This window comes from Patella vulgata, chromosome 3 (assembly GCF_932274485.2).
Source record: "Patella vulgata chromosome 3, xgPatVulg1.2, whole genome shotgun sequence".
Classification (NCBI taxonomy): Eukaryota; Metazoa; Mollusca; class Gastropoda; family Patellidae; genus Patella; species Patella vulgata.
Genome location: NC_065881.2, coordinates 89,942,119 through 89,964,515, shown reverse-complemented (window position 1 = coordinate 89,964,515; position 22,397 = coordinate 89,942,119). Strand labels below are relative to the sequence as shown.

General features: G+C 39.4%; 2 protein-coding genes across 2 annotated transcripts; one reads left to right on the top strand and one right to left on the bottom strand.

The window, feature by feature from the left end:
• Nucleotides 1-10,031: 10,031 nt before the first annotated feature.
• On the top strand, nt 10,032-12,809 carry LOC126815447 (uncharacterized). Its single transcript, XM_050541093.2, has one exon. It carries the CDS (start codon nt 11,395-11,397, stop codon nt 12,520-12,522), a length of 1,128 nt encoding a protein of 375 aa, XP_050397050.1. The 5' UTR covers nt 10,032-11,394; the 3' UTR covers nt 12,523-12,809.
• Nucleotides 12,810-14,124: 1,315 nt separating this feature from the next.
• LOC126815450 (DDRGK domain-containing protein 1) lies at nt 14,125-21,523 on the bottom strand. Its single transcript, XM_050541097.1, has 7 exons — nt 21,378-21,523; nt 20,170-20,295; nt 19,270-19,385; nt 17,981-18,082; nt 17,331-17,492; nt 16,456-16,512; nt 14,125-15,290 (listed from the first exon to the last, which is right to left on the bottom strand). The coding sequence occupies exons 1-7, from the start codon at nt 21,472-21,474 to the stop codon at nt 15,054-15,056; spliced, it is 897 nt and encodes a 298-aa protein (XP_050397054.1). The 5' UTR covers nt 21,475-21,523; the 3' UTR covers nt 14,125-15,053.
• Nucleotides 21,524-22,397: the final 874 nt, after the last annotated feature.

Here is a 22,397-nt window from a genome sequence, read left to right as displayed (position 1 = left end):
AGTTCATCCAGATTTTCCGGCGTGGTTCCCACTTGTCGGTGATGCAGGGCGGAGTGCCTGACAAGGACAGCTGTCTGGTCGTTCGGATGGGACGAAAACCCGAGGTTCCGGGTACACATTGACGTGCACGTAAAAGATCCCTTGACAGTTGGAATTTGATATAAGAGTAGGCGATAGTGCCGCTGTCCGGGCAAACTTTCCCTCATAGTACACTGTATGGCGTACGCCCATCTTCATTAGCCCAGTTCGGAGTAGAACGTTAAACCCCACTTATTTCATGTCATACGCCATACTGTGTGTTTTGGGGAAAATGTTGCCAGGAGAGTTTCACCAAATCGTTGTCGACATCCAACTGTCAAGGGTTCCGTTACGTGCCTGCTAACTTGTGGGCCTAAATAGGGCCTCGGTTTTTCGTCCCATCAATTAGACGTTTTTTCTTGCCATACCTTCCGTCCTGTGCCAGTGAAATAGCTGAAACCCGAGGAACTTGCATCCGGATCGAATCCCGTATCTTACGAATAGGTAGCCAGCGACTTGCTCACTGAGCCACTGTTACTCCCTGTAGCCATGACCGCCATGATGTTCACGTTGACTTAATAATGAAATAAAGCAAGCATTTCTCCCTTCTATTCTTGATTAGAAACTTGATTGTCGTGGAATTGTTTCAAGTAGAACTTTGTGAATGGAAGAAATCAATTCCAATAATGCCGTCTGCTGAAATGTGCGAATGGCGGGAATAAGTAATGTTGGTAAATGTAACGGTAACCAACCAGGACTCGACTTGACAACCAGACGTGACGTGTACCGGAAGCGTCAATGTAATAAGATTTAACGCCAACTCAACGGAAGGTGGTTAGTGTGGAAATAAGCGGATGGCTGATGTGACGGTAAATAAATGAATAAACGGGTATTGGTTTTTAATGGGAGATAACTCAACTATGAAAATCAATTAATGCCTAGTCTATTCCACGAGAAATTGATGAAAGTAAAGGACTGTCAATATTCTCCTGGATAGTGCTTGCTAGTCGCAACTCGCGGCATCGCACTCAATACGTCATACTCAGACATCTCTACAGCCTCGGACATCTCTCTCTAGATGTAGACGTCTCCTTCCAGGCTCAGAGAATTGGGATTACGTTGAAGTATAGTATAACTTGTATAGAAGGCGTCGACATCGAGTAGAAGGCAGCTCGTCCTCCAGTCCGAAGTACATGGCCGTATTATCTATAAGGCTGATTATCCTGTAGCACGGGGACCACCATATTCCTGAAGCAATGGCCCGAGAAATCCCTCTCTGGCCATTGCTGGATTAGCTTCTGATACTTGCGCTTTTGAGGGAGTGTCTCTATTCTTCCCGTTCAATAAAATCTATCCCCAAGCACAGCAACATGACAACCCTTCTTTTAATCAGGGGCCTTCCCTAAAACTTTGGACAGTGATTTAAGATATACAAAACGGTGAAAGTGTTGTTCGTTTCGAAACAGTATTGTTTACATTATACCCTCGTTTGTCACACAATTAGGTTTTCTGCAATATTCTGCTATGTACTGGTTAATTGGGTATAATAAAATCATGAGTCATGACGTAACGTTATGTAAACATATTTGGTCCAATTTGGAGCTCTGTTTGGCATTGTTACGCGGTTAGCTATTGGTTGTTAATCGGACTATTAACCAATCATAATTTAGAACAAGAATTTGCTTTCTTTACAGCAGTGAGTAGTGGAATTAGCTCTAATTAAACGAATCACTGCGTTCATTTCCAAAGATTTATAAAGGCTCGAGTAAACGCAAATGTGAATAGGTTGAATTCTTGAGAAAACTCGCAAAATCAAAATAGCCCTATCTGTGGTTCTGTGTGCCTGCTATAATACGGTCAACCATGTTTGCTGTAGTTGGGTAAGTGAATGAATTTTCGGAATTGAGCCTCGAAATACGTAAACGCCTATGGGCCCGGCCATAATTCAACACGACCTCGCAGATGTAGTTCCCAGGTCTTTATTTAAATTTCTGAGTACTTTTAATTGTCGCACATTTCACAAAACTAAAATGATGTTAATATTGTTATGAATTCAAACGTACTCAATTGCACAGATTTGAAAGTATGACGATTGACGATTGACCTAGTTTTGTTCATTGATTATTACCAGATGTTAAGATTGTTTTATAATTAGGCCACGAGACAATTATTGTCGAATTCAACAGCTTCTACTGAAGCCCAGTTTACATCAATTATTGTCTAATTCATCAGCTTCTACTCAAGGCCAGTCTACATCAATTATTGTCGTATTTCATCAGCTTCAATTGAAGCCCGTTCTACACCAATTATACCTATACAGACAGTACATTTGTACTTCAGAGAATGGCATCACTTTTAGCTATCGGCCTTGTCTAGTAATGGAGTCGGGATTTCTAAAAGAGCTGAAAGAAATGGGCTCAAATAAGATCTAAATAGGCTTTAGCGTCCTATTTCGTCTGCACTATACCTGGGCTTATAAAGACTGGTATGTGCGATTCAGTATGCGATGAGGGAAATTTTGCCCGGACAGCGGCAGTACAGTCTACACTTTTTTATAATTTCAACTGTACACGGATATGTCACTGGAACCTAATAATCTCTTTTAATCACTTGTCAGTTCCTTAACTTAATAAAATGGGGTTTAACGTCCTACTTTCCCCCTGCAACAGGACTGATGAAGACTGTGCTGTGACGGAAATGTCCACCTGGCAACAGGACTGATGAAGACAGTGTGCTGTGACGTAACTGTCCACCTGGCAACAGGACTGATGAAGACAGTGTGCTGTGACGTAACTGTCCACCTGGCAACAGGACTGATGAAGACAGTGTACTGTGACGGGAAATGTCCACCTGGCAACAGTGCTACTGTCTACTCTCTTTTCGATTTCCAACTGTCTTGGGATGTTCATGGTGCTACCAGTAGTATAGGCGGCAAGTCGTTTTTTTCGTTCTATCCGAATGACTGGACACCTGGCTGTCCCTGCTGTGTTGGGTCCTCGAGTTGGCGGGAACGACGCTGTCCTGGAAGAATCTCCCAGCCCGAAAGGTACACCATGACGCATGCCCATCATTATTATTCCGGTTGGTGCTGAATCTATTTAATTAATATCATTCGTCTGGGATATTTCATCTGGCTAATCTTCCCTCCTACGAATTGCCACGTGGCTCAGAGAATAACATGGAGATCCCGTTTTCGATAACTGCGTTGGCCGAGAAAGTTCAAAGGGGAGTTCCGGCGTGGTCCCCCTTGTCATTGGCGTAGGACGGGGGTCTGGCAACGGACAACGTATAGTCGTGTACGTAAAAGATCCCTTTACAGTTGGAATTCGATATAAGAGTAGGCCGTAGTACCGCTGTCCGGGCGATATTTCCCTCATAGCACACTGTATGGCGTATGCCCGTCTTCATTAGACCAGTCGGAGCAGAACAGTAGGACGTTAAACCCCATTACATTTCATCTTGAGTACGATAGTTGATTTGGTATAAATTGAATTATTCATAAGTCCATTAATGAAAGTCAGGATTAACTGGTGATGTATGTAGGCCCTATTTATAGTTTATCTTGTGGGTTTTAGGGATTATATTTTTACTTTCTTGTGGCTGTAATCCCTGATCGTCGATATAATCCCCGCTAACTGGGTATTTATTAGGGATTAACAGCATGTGCGTGTTATAAATAACCATATTAATGACATGGTCTACCAGTTTATTAGACAGATTAGCTATTTATAACTAGATCTATCTCTATAGTCTCGTATAACAAGTTATATATAACACTCTCCTGTAGAATTCATATAGAATAATCGTCCAGTCACACGTCCGTCTTAACGTAAATCAATCAATTCCGTCTGATCTCACAGCACGCATTCAGATAAACGTTTGCATGTCGTCTGATCATGCACAAGGTCCGCTTTCCATGTACGCATTTCCGCCGGCGAAAAAATCGCCGACGTTCTTTCTAGGGTGTATTGTGCGCAAGCGGATGTTTCCATTATTGCGTCCACTAAGTCAACTACCGCCCTTGTTTTTACAAATGTCAGATTTTGGACATGGTGTTACATTGAACAATGTTAGGCTCTGTGTAGTAAATAGAAATCCTCATTTAAAATATCACCCAAACTTTTCAGTACACATGGAAATACAAACAAAACCCTCTACGTTTTAACCGCTGGCGGAAACGCGAACATAGAGAGCGGGCCTTACGGTCAAGGTCAAGGTCACGCGTCAAAAGTTGAAAGTAGCTTTCTGAATAAAGTTATAGATTTCCTCCACGAAAATATCCCTTTTAGATAATTTCATCTTTTTCTTTTAATTTGCTACCTTCTACTCTAGGGTACAGGTTGAACCCCTCTATTGTATAGACGTACACCCCCTCTATATGTACAGAAACTTATTGGAGGGATATTTAGTAAAATAGTTTTTAGGGAAGGTTTATATTTGCGCCTTTGAATGAAGACGTCTCAAATAATTATGAATGGATGTTAATTAAATTGCGGTAAGTGTATATACATGAAATGAAATGGGGTTTAACGTCCTACTGTTCTGCTCCGACTGGGTTAATGAAAACGGACATACGCGATACAGGGAAATTGTGCCCGGACAGCGGCGCTACGACTTACTTTTATATGGAATTCCAACTGCCAAGGGATCTTTTACGTGCACGTCAATGTGTACACAGAACCTCGCGTTGTCGTCCCACCCGAACGACTATACGTTGTCCCTTGTCAACCCCTCTGTCCTGCACCGCTGACAAGGGAGAACCACGCCGGGAATTCCCGATGAATGCAAGGATCGACCACGCGACGTCCATGTTAGCGAGTTCCAATTGTTGAAGTAAAAACATTCAGAATAGACTGCGAAATTTTACAGACACGCAGAATCCAGCTGAAGAATTATCCTCTACAGAAACTTTGACAATATTCCCATGTGAGGTCATTTTCTGACATGCGTCATGACCAGCCGTCAGCTCAGTATGACGGCCATTGTTATTAAACTATTGTTGTAGAATGAATATTATTGTGGGGATTCATTTTTCACAGAAGACAAGACAAGAACTGACAATATTTAGAAGGTCTATTTATTTTTACTTATTTTGAAATTTTTTATTTGTCTTTTTGTCTTTCAGAAATAATCTTGATTTCCGTATATTCTTGGGAGTTTAGCACGTGCGTGCTGTATCATCATAAGGTCTGTCATTGCGTCAACTGGTTGTACGTGAAAAAGGAGTAGGGTCGCCTGTCCAACCTCTTGGGGTTTCTTCGGGTCCTCCGGTTTTCTACCACTGCTAAAGACCCCTACGCGCAAGCGAATTATAGAAATAAAATTGAACCAAGTGTTAGTCCCGAAATGACCTAGTTTGTGTCGATTTGATGTTAAACCACCTCTCTCTCTCTCTCGAATATTATTTTTTTAAAAAATGACAGCTTTCAGAGAGAGTAGGTGAGTAGCGGGGTGGGGTGGGGGGGGGGGGGGGGTAGTGTCCACATCCACTCTTGCGGAGGGGTATGTCAACTTAGAGAGAGATAGGCTACGTTTGATGGTTTGTTTTAATATTGTACAGAATGCTCAATTCAATTTCGCTTTATTTTTGACGGTGTTGTCAATAAGTATATGGTATTCTGTATTTACATCACGCGAATCATCTATCAATTGGTCTGAATTGAGACACGGGTCTGTTGTGAATTATGAAAGAGTAATTATAAGAGATAGATCATGGACTGTGTGTATTTAAACATACATCATGGGAGATTAGATAAAGAGCTGACAGTTCTCACTATAATAGTAAAAACTAGATAATGTAATGGCAATTTTGCTGAAAATTTCAGCCAAATTTGATCCACTCTTAACCAAAATTTTAGCGATCATCATTACTAAAGTCGATACGATAAAAAACATAGTCTTGATTATCCATTGCATGATTAAATAAGAATGAAAATTGAGCAGAAAATCAGATCCTAATCCAGTAAATTTCGCAGGCAAACGTTGACATCGAGAGTTGATTATGGTCTGGATTAGTTAATTAATGTCTAATTAATAATTTAGATAACATTTCAGGCCTAAAGAAGGACCTGTAATAGGCCGTAGTGCCGCTGTCCGGGCAAAATTTCCCTCATACCGCACTGTATTGCGTGTAGACGACTTCATTAGCCCAGTTCGGATCAGAACAGTAGAACGTTAAACCCAATTTCATTATTATCATTATGTTCGTTGTCAGGCCTTCTCCAGGGAGTCAACGAATAGTCAACGAGCGACCGTGTGAATCAGGGTTTAACGTCCTACTTTTCTGCACCTACCGGGCTAATGAAGACGACCTTGGCTCCCATTATAAGAGAAAGCACGTCATTAGAAGCCAGTACAAGCCTACTATAAACTGGGTATTTTAGGCTGGGAAAGTCGAGTGCTGTTTCATGTTCAAGTGTCATTAATGTTTTGTGTTTTTTGTGTTTTTTATTTTTTTGTTGTTGTGTGTTTACCGCCTGACATACCCGATCTTGTATATTGACAGATGGAGATGTAATTATCTATAAAGTTATTAGCAGGCAATATGTTAGATGCTTACACCGAAGTCCGTCAAACATTGTAATTTGGTTAACACGCAATATATTATCACCATATTGACATGATAACACAAGTACGACTCCTAGGTGGGGGCTGTTCTTCTTTTTCATATACGGAAAGTCCTAATTAACCCAGTCTCCAGTCGCAGCAGAACAGTAGGACGTTAAACTCTATTTTATTTTATTTTGTATTCGGATACGACACGTGCATTGTTCCCGGGTGTAACATGACGTAATATATTTTTTACTGTGACCCAGTTAATTCCCGGGTTAATATCAAGAATAGAATGAATAATAATCACCCTTTTCTATCACTGTCTGCTATTTTGTTGATTATAAATTGACTGCGTGTACTGTTGTATAATTTGATATGTCTCCGCATTTTTTTTATATTTGCTTGGAGACGTATTTCACATTGCTTACATAGCAACAGGGGTGTGGTTAGTTTACGAGTACAGAGACTTATAGGCAACTCGACATTTGTGGGGGGGGGGCACTCTGAATTTTATTTTCAGCGCCACTGCTTGGACTGATATAAATGATTCGCACAGATGTTTCCCAAATAAAATAAAAAATTAAAGAAAATTCGAAAGGAAAAGATAGTGGGTCATAGAGGACTATCAGAATGTCAGGGGGTCAAGACGTGGTATAACGCCACCCCCCCTCCTCCCCTCCCCTCCCTCCCCCATACATAATATTTGAGCCACTTGGTAGGGTGCCCACTGAAGCAACCAGTAAATGTAAAGTCAGTCGTGAATCGTCAGCTTTTGTCAGTTATTCATGGGAGACAACTCCATTTAGAAAAGTCATTAAATGGTACGAGACATTAGTTTTATACTCTATCTATTTATAACTCAACATTGATATTCCATTATAATATTGTTATGAATATCATATCTGTATGACACGGATGATTTATAATGTTTTAAATGAAATGAAATTGGGTTTAAAGGGACCATCCCGATTTCAAAAGAGTCTCAAAAATAAAAGTCGGAGTAGGTATGAAATTTAAGCGCCAAAATATAGAGGAATGGTGTATTTACCTTCTCTCAAAATTCCAGCTCAAAATATTGAGTCGTTTGGACGTGAACGTCAAAACTGCTTATCCGGACACGTAACCCTTTTAAGATTTCGGGCCATTTTTTTCGTTGGGTGACCTGATAACCGACCCCCGTTCCTTTAGAGGTCTATATAGTGAAAAACCCATGTGCTGTACTTGATGACGAAAGGTAAATTTAACCTACATATTATTATTATAAAATAAAAGTCTAGTTTTATGCAGACACCGCATAATACAGCTTAGGACACCGGTCTCCATTTCCAGATGAAGACTGACGGGTTTAAGTTGTTCGAAAACGTATCACAAATATTGAGTTAGTTGCTCGGCCCTTAGCTAGAGGAATTTAAGGGATTTTAACACAAAATTAAGCAGTTTTATTCTCCAAAAAATATCGGGATTAGCCCTTTAACGTCCTACTTTCCTGTATCGACTTGGATAATAAAGACGGTATACGTCATACAGTGGGTTATGGGGGAAATATCAGGCCAACGTGTTCGCCAGACCTCGGTTTTTCGTCCCATCCGCACGACTACGAGATGGTTCATTTGTTACAAACCAACGGATTATGGCATGGATTTAACATTGAAGACAAAGGGGAGAGGATTACTGGTTTGAGTTTATAATTTAAATGTAGTTACATCTTATTATTTAATACCGGTATGAAAGCTGGTCAATAGAGAGCGAAACAATTTAATATAAATATAACTTCCCACCCCCCACCCCCAGATTTATATAGAATACATGGTTTTTTTGTTCTTCCACTCACGATGTAGAATTGTGTAACACAATAATATGGATATCTGTGGAAGACCAAACAGCTCTTTATTCAGTGTTCTTTTTAAGATGCAAATGTTAATTTTAGTGAACAAATGTCGAAATACGACAACAAATGAAGAAATAGGATTTATGAATTAAGAATTAAGAACACTGAATAAAGTGCGGTTTGGTCTTCCATAGATATATGCGTGCCTTTCAGACACTCAGTCTATTCATCTTTTTTACAGGTCTAACTCGTACACTCTAGATTCCAACGTCTGTTATTGAGTCAAGTGGGAGGGGTGGGGGTTGCAATCCCACACTTGTACATGACAGGAATTGGGTCGCCTGTCCAACCTCGTGGGTTTTCGTCCTCCGGGGTCCTCCCACTGATACCTTCTACACGCAGGTCAATTATTGAAATAGAATTGTACCATATGTTAGTCCCAAAATGATAGAATAATTATGTGGACGAATGAGATTGAGCACTAGATAAGCTCTTTTCATGGCGTAAAGTGAAACCACATTCATCTCCCGCGCTTTGTTTGGAAGCTAGAATTGGAAAAAGGTATAGCTTAAAATGTTTCCATGGCGCTGTCTACTTTGTTTTGTCGGCCATTTTCGCTCCAAAATGACTTGGCAGAGTGAGTTAAGCACTGGCACGTTGACCAAGACGTGCGAGGTTCGATCCAGGTGTTGGCCAACAAGAATGTTCATTACAAGGCCTGTTAAGGAACATAGCCCAGTCGTTCTGATGGGACGTACGATCGAAGTCACTTCCACATATTGGCGTGCATGTAAAGAACACATGACACCTGGAATTCGAATAGGCAGGTACGCTGCTGCCCGGGCTAAATTCCCCTCACAGCACACTGCCCCTGTATACCCGTCCGTATTGGACAAAAAAAGAACGTTAAACGCCATTTCATATTTCAAAATGGCAGAAATACTGGACTGGCGAGACGTTAAACCCTCTTTCTTTCTTTTGTGCTGCTCCATTTTGATTAGCCCAGTCGATGCAGAACGATAGGACGTTAAACCCTATTTCATTTCAGTTTATTTGTTTGTGGAGTTGAAAGTAATATAACTTGGGGTATTGTAGACTTGCAATGAACTGGCTGTTTTGTCGACTATTATAATGTCTTTTGTTGTCGCCGTCAATGATATATGGAGAATATAGAGAGGCGTCAGTCTGTAGATAACTAGACCTGAATAGGCGTGTCTCGCTTTATTTAAGGGTCGTTCCGATCAATCAAATAGATCGATTAACGCCTAACCTTGTTGCACGCATTGTGATATGACGTCACGCACAGTGCTATGGCGTCACGCAGTGTGCTATGACGGAAATTTTATCCATACAGCGGTACTACTGCTTATAATTTTCTCGATTTTCAACAGGAGATTGGTCGTCAGCGTGCTGCCAACGGTATACGCGAGAGTCACGGAGTCTCGTGTTTTTCGTCGCTGGAAGGACTAAAAGTCATCCACCTTGTACCTCTGACTAGATGATCGAGACTACAATGTTTACTTTTTTATGAATGGAATGTCCCTTGATTTTTATTAGACGTGTACATTCCAGTGAATATAAGACTATCACTGTTTACATTAGCAACCATTCATATATAAATATTTCTACACAATATATAAAGTTTCTGTCTAAAATAACAAGCTAAAACATATTAAAACTATGGCATGTAAAAACCGTGGAATACAAACAGCGCAATATAAAATGGTGGATGGAAATTAATTAACTAATGGATGTTATTACAGACGATGTGGGTAACCCATACAGTAGAAGGCTATCAAACATCATGGAGAAATTATTCAATTAGCGTTGAAGTGAAACATCGGGTAGTTATTCATTGGGACTGTAATCCTCAAAGCTTGAAGAATCTCGGAAACTGGACAGCGTCGACGTAATTCATTGGAACTGGAGACCTGAAACTCGGAAAATTCACGGTGAAGTTTCAAGAACGGCACACGTACAAGAATTTGATGTGAATATATAAACGAAGACAAATAGATATAGAATTTGATATCAGGAGTTATATAACCGGGGTAGTATATACAAATAGATATAGAATTTCATGTCAGGAGTTAAATAACCGGAGTAGTATATACAAATAGACACGCCTTTATTTATTTAGGTTTTAATATTAATCATATAGCATACCTTGCAATATAATATTTAATACGATAATGTTAAAAGAAACGGGGAAACATATCGATAGAAAATATTTTAATAAAACACGAACGTAAATCGTGACTATATCCTAATCTGACAAGAACTCGTCGTCAAAATACAACACCGTCATTCTTTACTGAATTATAATAGCAGAGATCGAATATACTTTCAATAGACTGATTATTGAGACTTGACCTCTTTTGTTGGGTATTAAAATGAAGGACTTGATATAAAGATATTTGTTATTACTCGAGTGAATTAACACCATAAATCATTTTCTTCCTGCGATATTAGATATTGGTGGAAGCGGACATTGAATATATGGATATACAATAGAGGGATTCGTGTGTTTATTTTTTGTGCTAGTATATTTGTCTATAGTTAAACCGCCATTTTACTGCTGGTCATAAATATTCCAGTTTGTACAATAGTCCACAAGTATACATACCTATTGTTGTGTTTGGAAACATTCCAGTTTTTATATTTACAAATCTACAGAAGTTCCTCTCGTCATGTACGTCAACACATTTTTATATTGTAATAATTTAAATGTTATTATTGAATTTTGACGAATTCGTTCTTTAGCTTTCGCGGGCTCATACTCATTCCTGTTTCTCGAATAGTGAAACGCCATGTTTGGATGAATTTTATGATTTTGACGAATTGGTTGTTTGGATTTTGTAATATATAAACAGACGTAGGAATGTGCCCCGATGCCAATACTGTGATCATTAAATCAATGCATGTTGTTTTCAACCTGTGACGTGTCCATTTTGTGATCTTTCTTGTCAAATCAAGTTTTACAATAAACATTAAAAATGGTGGATGCAGTTGTATCGACGAAATACGGAAAGCGACCAGTTTTGGATGTGCCACCAATGAAGGCTTTTGGTTCTAATAACGTCCAAGTATCGAGTATGATGGATTATAATACGTCATCGCTAATACAACAACCACAGCAACAGATGCAATACGTGCCACCACAGCAACCACAATACGTCACAGCACCACAACAACAACAAGGTCAATACGCTCAAGCCCCACCACAACTTCAAACACAATATCCTTCCATCCATCAACAAGTTCCACCACAACAACCACCGTATCAACCATCAGCTTATAATCCATATGCTGGGGCTGGTTTCCAGGCAGATCAACGATTCTCGGCCTCAGCACCCGCAGGGCCAATGACGGACCCTAATAACTTTATGCTATCCATGATGGGTCCGTTAAATCCCTTCAATCCAGCTAATATGATGGGTCCTCCTTTAGCCCCACCACCCGTACCACAAATGCAATTTCCGCAAATGCAATTTCCAGCCCCTGTTCCCAACTTCAACTTCCCCCCTCCGCCTGACTATAACCGAGGACATACGACATATCCCGACCAACGTTACGGTCAACCGCCGCCGCCACCACCACCCCGGTACCCAGCCATGAATCAACCCGTCCACACCGGTCCCGAAGACAATTATTCGTTACAAGGAAAACTTGAGTTTGGAAAAATGACAACCGTCCATGTCGACAGCATTACCGGAAACTTCCGACAACTACCGGAAATATTACGGAAAGAGTTGAAGAAAACCTACGGAAAGTATCCAGAAACTGACATCAAGATATCCGTAGAAAATGGTGAATATCACATTTATGCGTCTCCGCATCGCGAAGATGATCGTCCTATAAGAGGACCACGGGCTTACGACGATGATGAGAAGCGACCGTATAATCACGATGACTTTAAAAGAAAACCGCGATTCGAGGAGGACTATCGGCCCAAACCACCGCGGGAATATGATCCGGATTTTATTCGCGGCAGGGGATTTGAACAAGAGGTACGGCTCCGAGAGTTTGATGATTTCCCCCGAAGGGATCGTGTTGATGCCCACCGAGGGAGTCATGATTCCAGAATGGCGGACGCCGAATGGGTTTTAGTTAAAAGAAGATAGAGAGTGTCGGAAACAAATTCGACAAAATTAATCTTTTGTGGCATTTTATCGATAAAATCAGATTCAGTGCGAGAAATAGTCAAATTTACGGGAAGCGAGTACATTCATCAGTGGAATCATTTATAGATTACAAACAAGTGCATCCTCGTGTCTCGTCTTGTCGAGCCGTTATTTTACATTTGTCAAAATAACTTTAAATCATTTTTACATATCACTTGAACATAAGAAAATAATAATATACATGTTACTGTATTTATTTGGTATAAAAAAGTTCTATACAAATTAAATGGAGTTCTTGTTAGTCCCACCTAACTATAAGTAGTAAAAGGTGTCATGTATGAGACAGTATACGCTTTAACTTTCTAGAACATCTGATCTCACTTCTGGTTTAGTATGGATGGGTGACGTACGCGAGGCAGGGTATGTTTCATCTTTCCAGGGCACCTCTTCTAGTTCAGTTTTGATTGGTGTCGTACACGAGGCAGGGTATGTTCACGCTTCATAGAACACCTGATGCATGAGGGACATACCGTTAGGGGTGGGTCCAAGGGTGACGACACTATTGATCTTACATGAGTGACATATTGTTAGGGGGTGGGTCTAAGAGTAACGACACTTTTGATCTTACATGAGGGACATAGTGTTAGGGGGTGGGGACATGGGTGACGACACTATTGATCTTACATGAGTGATTATCGTTAGGGGGTGGGGACAAGGGTGACGACACTATTGATCTTACATGAGTGATTATTGTTAGGGGGTGGGGACAAGGGTGACGACACTATTGATCTTACATGAGTGATTATCGTTAAGGGGTGGGGCCATGAAGAATCTTTAGAACATTAAGCCCTGTTGTCACTTATCCGGGGTTGCAGGTGTAAAGTTGACAAGGAGCAAAATATATCTAGTTTGTCGTATGGGACAAAATTCTGATGTCAATTCCAAATGCTAAGGGGTCCTTTACGTACCCGTCAATGTTCACACGGGACCTCGGTTTTCGTCCCATTCTATATGCTGCCCCTTGCCAGGCCCTCTGCACCACTGACAGGTGGGGGGGGGGGCGCAAGCCGGGAAATCCTGATGAACCTTCTAGGCCAATGCAGGGATCAAAAACGGGACTTCCAGGTTAGCCAACGGAAACCACGGTGGCCAAGTGAGTAAGACGTTGGCTTGGTAGCCTGGAGGTCGCGTGTTCGATCCCTGCATTGACCGAGAAGGTTCATCTGGATTTTCCGACGTGGTTTCCCCTTGTCAGAGGTCTAAGACAGAGGATCTGACAAGGACAACTGACTAGTCGTTCGAACAGGACGAAAAACAGAGGTCCTGTGTATACATTGGCATGCATGTAAAAGTTCCCTTGGCATTTCGAATTCAATGTAAGAGTAGGCCGTAGCGCCGCTATGCGAGCAAAATATCCCCCCATAGCACACTGTCTGCCCATCTTCAATAGCCCAGTCGGAGCAGAACAGTAGGACGTTAAACCCCCATTTCATTTCATTGAGCCAAATCCTACCCACTGGGCCACCGTGGGATCCAGAGACATATAACGTACTATATGGCAGTCTCAACATGACGGGAAAATATTGTTGACAAGACTTAAAACCCCATTCTATTAATTTATTACACTTTCTGTCTTCAGTATTTTCAATTCATCAGGCCATACAAAATAAATATTCTGATAAACAAACAATTCTTCACAAAAATCTCATGAGGGAGGCAAGTTTTTATTTTATCTAAAGCCTAGCTCACAACCCCTGCCGTACGTGCTACTACAGACAGTCTAAAGCCTTGCTTACAACCCCCGCCGTAGGTGCTACTAAGGGCAGTCTAAAGCCTTGCTTACAACACGTCGTACATGCTACTACAGACAGTCTACGGTTAAAATTTTAGTAAACCCGTACGCGAGTCTTACGCGTCGATTGCGTGTGTTCTGCACCGTAGAAGATCGCAGATTAGCCGTGGAGAGTTTTGGTCCTGTACATAAAAAACTTTTACCCAGTTTCTCGCGGCTGGTCTGCGAGCTACCAAACTCTACAATCCATGCTTGTCAAAATTCAAGAGGCAGATTGTTAGCTAGACTAAAACATTTCTACTGGTTTAATGACTTCTCAACATTTCATAAAAAAAAACACCACAATTTATATTGAAAACAATCACTGGTTTATACACATATAGTACAACGTTTCAACAAGTATTCTCTTATTATTTTAACAGAGCCACATAAAGATAGTAATATATGATTATCCAGTGTCAATATAGTCTTTCAATAACAATGATCAGGGTTACGTACTTGATCATTGGGTCTACGGTATATTTCCGGAATTAATAGAATTTTTTCATCCAGTTTTCTCCCTGTAACCATGGTAACAAATGCATGTGCAGTAATTACATAGATTGTTTTTTTGTTTCATCCCGTTTTTAAGTGACACAGCAGTATCCCAGAAACATAATATTTCTTTTATATTGCCTAATTTTTTTTAAAGTTTCAATGGCATTATATGGCCTAAATTTATAAAATTTCACACAATTAATTAAGCTGACACGGTCTCCATCATATGTTTATGTGTGGCAGCATTATCCGGATTAAGATTAATTAATCTGTTACTAGAGTCTGCTAAATCTCGGATAGAAACACGGCCATTTCGTCGAATATATTTAGCAACATCTTCGAGTTCTTCCATCGTTATATATATAAATTTACCCCGATCATCGACCACACCTGTTAATTCTCCACTAGATTGTAGATCATGAACACGCTGTATACAATCCTGTTAAATATACATAATTATTATACAATATCAACACACTTTTCATATACACATCCAAATATATTAAAATACATTGGGTGGGGGGGGGGGGCAGGGGGGCTAAGAGAGAGAGAGATGGGGTTTAACGTCCACTCGACACAAACAAGGTCATTTCGGGACTAACATATGGTTTAATTTTATTTCAGTAATTCGCTTGCGCATTAAGGGTCTTTAGCAGTGGGAGGAAACCGGAGGACCCGGAGAAAACACACAAGGTTGGACAGGCGACCCTACTCCTTGTCACGTACAACCAGGGATTCAAAAACACTTTATGATACAGACTTTATGATACAGCGCCGCATGCTAACCATTCAGCCATCCAACCCCCCCCGGATGGCTAAGAGTAGCTCTGTGACTTATATTTCATAACCCCGTCATTTACACACTAAAAACTATTTATGGAATTAACAATTACTGGTTTATTGACATGCAACGTTTCCACGATAATACTCTCGTCTTTATTATTTGCTTAATAAAGATGGGAGTATCATCGTGGAAATGTTGCTTAAACCAATAATTATTATTCTATAAATAGTTTTTAGTGTTTTACTGAAAGAAACCCTGTTGTTATGTATAACGTTACTTCTGGTGAATTGAAAAGTGATATAAACTAGTTATCCTTTATAGCACACAGTATGCCTTGTATCATCAATTTGTTAGCTCAATTGGTGCAGACCATCTCTAAAATAATGTTAAGAGACCTTATTGATTTTAACAAGTTATTGGGGCAGACTAACCATCTCTTTATTCAGTGTTCTTAATCCTTATTTCTTAATTCATAGTCCTTAATTCTTATTTCTACATTTGTTGTTGTTTTACAAATTAGACATTTGTCACATCAGATTTGTAAAATGTATTTTAATCGTATTTCAATATAAAGATAAAATTTATTTTAGAAAATCAAAAATTAGCCTACATTTACATTTCATCAGAGAAATTAAATAAAATACCCCTATATAAACTTTTGTTATAATTATATAATACCCCTATATTAACTTTTGTTATAATTATATAATACCCCTATATTAACTTTTGTTATAATTATATAATACCCCTATATTAACTTTTGTTATAATTATATAATACCCCTATATCAACCCCTATTATAAAATACCCATAAACTAACCTGTGTTTTAATTTTAAAATGTGCTGCTAAATCTTCTAACATGACAACCTTCATATCCTAGAAATAAAAATATATCATACTTTTAGTTTTATAAATTTGTAAACAACCAACTTAAAATGGCTGAATTTTCACATTAAAGGGCCATTATGGAAGATTAGATAAACAGCTGAGAGTTCTCGCTATAATAGTTACAAACTAGATAATGTAAAGAGAACATGCTGAAGTACTCGGACAAAGTACTTCACTGCGAGTTGAGAAATCTTCATTTTAAAAACATTGTTTTATTAGGCATAAGAGATAGAGTGTGCTAAAATAGTCTTAAAATACGAAGAGAGAAACAGGGTTTAACGTCCACTCAATACAAACTAGGGAGTAACATGTGGTACAATTTTATTTCAATGCCTGTCTCTTGTGTATATGGGAGAAAACCCACGGTTGGACACAAGATCCAAGTCGGGTCATGTATAAGCGAATCCAAATCACGCCAAAGAAAAGGGGTTTAATATCCTACTTTTCTGCACCAACTGAGCTAATGAAAACTGGCATATGTCATACAGTGGGCTATGAAGGAAATTTTGACAGGACAGAGGCACTACGGTCTACTCTTATATAGAATATAAACTTTTACGTGTACGCCAATCTGTACACATCTGGACTAGTAGACACTGTCCTTGCCAGAGTTGAACTTTCTCGGCTAACCTCGGGAGTAAACCTGAGATCTGAATAGCGTGCCAGTGTTCACCACGGCTCCTAAATTTGTTCAATGCTTAAACACATACTAATGTTTCATACATACATACCAATAAACTTCTACAAAAATGACTTGTAAATATTAGAGATGAAACTTTTAGAAAGATCATCCAGGTATTATTTACCTTTATATATTGTATAAATTCTTGTAATAAAGACTGGGAATTCAAGTCTACTTCTGCCTCATTTTCACCCTCTTCATCAACACTAAACATTTCCTTCATTTTTAAATATTCTTCGTATTCTTTTTTCTCTTCTTCTTCTTTACGTTTCTTCTCTTCTTCAGCCTGAAATATAAACACCATCTTTATAAACCTACAAACCTTCACAAACACCAACAAACATATCAACACACACCAACAAACATCTTAGTTTCAGCTCGAAATGTTAATCATTGAACTCAGTCAAGACATTCACCTAATGACCATCTACATCAACATTCTACCTCAATTAAAAACAGAGCTGTTACGTTCCAATCAAATTGCTTATTGCCCTTTAGCCTAAGCAGAAAATTCTCATCATCAAACTTAGTGAAGGTAGTAATATAATGAATCTATAATTTTCAAACACTTAGAATCAAAGTTATTGTGCTCCAAAGTCTCAACTAATCAAATAGCTTATCTCGGCTTAGCCTGAGTGAAAAATGATTAAAATCTATTCAATTCTTCGAATGAATGAAACAAACCTCTATAACCTCACCTTGTTTATAGAATGAATGAAACAAACCTCTATAACCTCTTCTTGTTTATAGAATGAATGAATGAATGAAACAAACCTCTATAGCCTCTTCTTGTTTTCTTATAGCTTCTTGTTTCTTTCTTTTCGCTTCTTCTTCTGCTTCTTTCTCTTTTCTCTCCTGTCGATCTTCAAATTCAGCCTGAAAATATTGAATACATCATTATTACAGTTGCCTCCCTTTAGATTTAATCCACCTTAAACAAACCAAACTAAAGTCTCCAAAATTCCCCCCCCACCCACTTCTCCCTCTCAGTTCATAGCAGAACTAACGCCATTATAGTTGAGATATGAAATGACAGCCTTACCACATCCCGAAACATGGGCGCTGATTTGTCACAGCTAGAAAGAGGATATCAAAGTCGGGAAATTCTCTTTAGATTCCAACAATGTTAGGCGATAAAACTTGTCTGAGACCAGAGCTGGAGTTCACAAAGTTAAAGATTTACTCAACTTTAAATCAATGTTTATGAGAAATATCTTTCATGTATTTGATACATAAAAACAACAAAAGTTTTATAAGTTAAAATGAGGCTAAAGTCGGAGAATGCTTTGGGAACTCGGGACCAGATATTAAGGCAGGACACTACCTAAGAATTTTACATTGATAACAGAAACTTGCCATTTAGTGTAATATTAGTATATGATGTCCCAAATCAGATTTGATAATTTGAGCGCAAAATGTTTATTTGTTGTCATGGAAATGGTGGCCATATTGGATTTTTTATATATTCACGGTGGCTATGTTAGGAAATCAAAATCTTCAACAATTTTATTGAAACAAACTATTTGTGATTTGGAATAACATATATAGGCATTAAAGAGTGCAATAAGGCATAAATTTTACTATTTGAATGTTAATAAAGAACATTATGCATCCCACATAAAACAAGTGGGTGTGGCCGAACACACCAGTAAAAGGATTTTGTACAATAAAATATCCAAATGTATAAAAAACACTTTGAAAATCACCTTATTGCAAACAGTAGCTATAGCACTAATCGTATTCCAAAGATGAGACCATTATCTCTCATAGATTTTGAGAATTTGATTTTCTAAGACCTGATATGGGTGAAAAATTGAGTACGGAAAAAAGCAAGTTAAAAGTTAAAAATTTGATTTACCTATACAAATGACTAAATATTTAACACTATATAATATAAAGGCTGGACACGACTTGAAAAATCAACAAATTTTTACTATTTTGGGCAATTTTAGCTGATATCAAAATTTGACAGATCAATCTATACAGAGTGTTTTATAAGGTAGTGTCCTGCCTTAAATGGGACAAATGGACTTTGAAACAAATTATGGAGTATATGACTTCACCTCTCTAGCGGCTTTTCTATCTGCTTTATCTTGAAGCTTTTTTAATTTCTTGGCACCAACTTTTTTTTCAGGTTGAGCAAAATCTGCAAATACATCTTCTTCATCATCCAGCTCATCTGAAATAAATATTTCTTTCATTTCATCTTTGTCAAGTAGTGTGGGCTTCATTATTTTAACATGTCTGAGGTTGAACATCCTGATGACGGGCCATAGAGTGTTCTATGACAATTTTGCCTGGACAGCTGCATTACGACCTACTCTTTTGTCGAATTCCAACTGTCAATTGTTCTTTTATATGATCACCAATGTGTACACACATGTAGGACCTCGGTATTTTGGCTAGACACCTTTCCTTGTCACACCCCCCCCCCCCCCCCGCAACTCCCTTGTTCGGCACCAGTGACATAGCAAAACTGCACCAGAAATCTGAGGAACTCTCCAGGATAAAGAAAATGAAATAGAGTTTAGCGTCCTACTGTTCTGCTCCGTCTGGGCTATTGAAGACGGGCATACGCCATACAGGTTTAACGTGTGGATGTAAAATCATAACACCTGCCATTGATTCAAGTGACATGGATTTGAAACCCTTATATCGAATTCCAACTGCCACAGGATCTATAACGTGCACTTCAATTTGTATACGGGGCCTCAGTTTTTAGTCCCATTTGAACGACTGTACATTGTCCCTTGCCAGTCACTCCATCCTGCACCACTGACAAGGGGGGAAACCACGCTGGAAAATCCTGATGAACTTTCCTAGACAACACCGGAAACGAACATGTGACCTCCAGGCTAACAAGCCAGCATCTTACTCACTGAGCCACCATGACTCCACGGAGGTAGAAAATATTAATATACATGTACATGCTAAAGGGGTAAATTAATATAATCAAGAATTACCTGGTTCATCTCTGACTACCATTCTCGGACGTCTTGCTCTCCTCCTAACACCAGGTGGTCCCTCCACATTAACAGGTACAGGTCGTCTAGCTGGTCCTCCACCTTCACCACCCTGTTTCTTGTCATCTACAAAATAAACATACAAGTTAATATACCTGACTGGATGGCCGAATGGTTCGCATCACCTGACTCATGGACAGATGTTTTGATTTTATGTGCATGCGTTAAAGTTACAATTTCATATTTTCTAAGAAAGTCAGAACATAATTATTTCTATGTCTTTTGCTCAATAGGTTTTCAACTCACTATTATACGATCATAGGTTATCTTTCTCACACTTAAAAATCTTCACACCGGAAATAATAACACAATTACCTCCCTTGTTTTCCTATTCTCCACAATGGAATAGCTATCTTCAAACATTTGAATTTGAAGTTGAAAATGATATTTTTGCCAATTTCTCAACTGGCAATAGTGAATTATAGGACTAATAGGATTATTCTTTAACAAGGTAGGACAGTTTATAGATACCATCTATTTTAGAGCTTTATTTTAATACATTTTAAAAATATGAAATTGTAACTTTAAACGCCCTCATACTCATACAACTGGGCTAATGAAAACGGGCATACGCGATACAGTGTGCAATGAGGGAAATTTTGCCCGGGCAGCGGCACTACGGCCTACTCATATATCGAATTCCTGTCAAGGGATCTTTTACGTGCATGCCAATTTGTACACAGGACCTCAGTTTTTCGTCCTATCCGAAAGACTAGACAGCTGTCCTTGTCAGGCCCTCCGTCCTGCATCACTGGGCATGGGATATGGAAAATAAAAACAGATAAAAATTATGATAACAAATTAAAGAGTCGGCGATCGTGTTTGATCAGACTCCCTTTTCTATTTCCATCACTTTTACATTCCATTACTTTTACATTTCTTCCTGCTTTCTGTTAGGGTCAGTTATTTAACATGGAAGAACTAATCTTCTTTTCACTTACCTACTTTCTGCGGTGCCACAACAATGAAATATTGAGACACAAAAATGGGAGTCACATCAAACATAATAAATGCCAATTTTTGAAGCAGATGTAATGTATGATCATGATGTTTACAAAACATATTGTCTGTTTTCAAACAGTTTTATATGGTAGTAAACACAGACATTTTTACATTTATGACTTACCGTTGGATAATTCAATACTTACTTGAACTGAATTTATTGACTATAAAAACAATCAGAAATATAACAGCAACTATTCCAGCTGTAACGAGGTAAATAGTGAACGGGTCTACGACTGCCATGTTGACGATCTTCACGGAAGTAAATATAAAGGGAGGCTACTCTTGTTATTGTCACGTACATCCAGTATTAGAATGTCGCGCGTCGATCTCCAGCTAGCCGTTCACCCTTGACTTGTCATGCAGTGGCGGCGCCAGCCGTCGGTGGTTGGAGGGGCAAAGCTGGGGCAAAGTCCAAGGTTAAGGGGGCAAAGGCACGAACTTCAACTAGGGTTAGGGGGGCCCCCCAGAAAATTTTGAAAAACAGGCTGCCGGAAATACAGTCTGTCACTGTCAGTATTTCAAGTACTGATCGTTGAAAGTGTCAAACGAACGGACTTGCAACCTCAACGAAGCCCACTCACGAGCGCCAAAAATAGACTGCCGGAAATGCTGCCTGACAGTATTCAGTCAGGTACCTATCGTCGAGATAAATAGATACCGTCCGTCGCCTGATCACTAGTTTATACGACCAGAGAACAAAATGTCAAATGAACGGACTTTCGAATATCAACAAAGTCCCCGTGTGAGCGCCAAAGCAACGAGTCCCTGTGGGGGGTATTGGGGATCTCTCCAAGAAAATTTTGAAAAATAGACTGTCGGAAATGCTCTACAACATGCAAGTCTATGACTGAGTGGGGATGTGGGATTTAATCACCGTAGAAGGTATAGATTACCGAAACGTATCACAAATACTTTTTTTTTATTTTCTAAAATTATTCAGGGGGGGGGGGCAAACAGAGGGCAGCCCAGATTTATGGCGGGGGGGGGGGGCAAACAGAGGGCGCCGCCACTGTTGTCATGGTTGTGGTTTCGATCCCTGGTGTCAGCGTATGTGGCTTGGAGATAGCGGCACCTTCTCAACCTCGTGGGTTTAATCAGTTTTCTTCCCACAGGAACGATCCCTGCGCATGCGTTAAGCATAAGGAACGGCCCCTGCGCCTGCG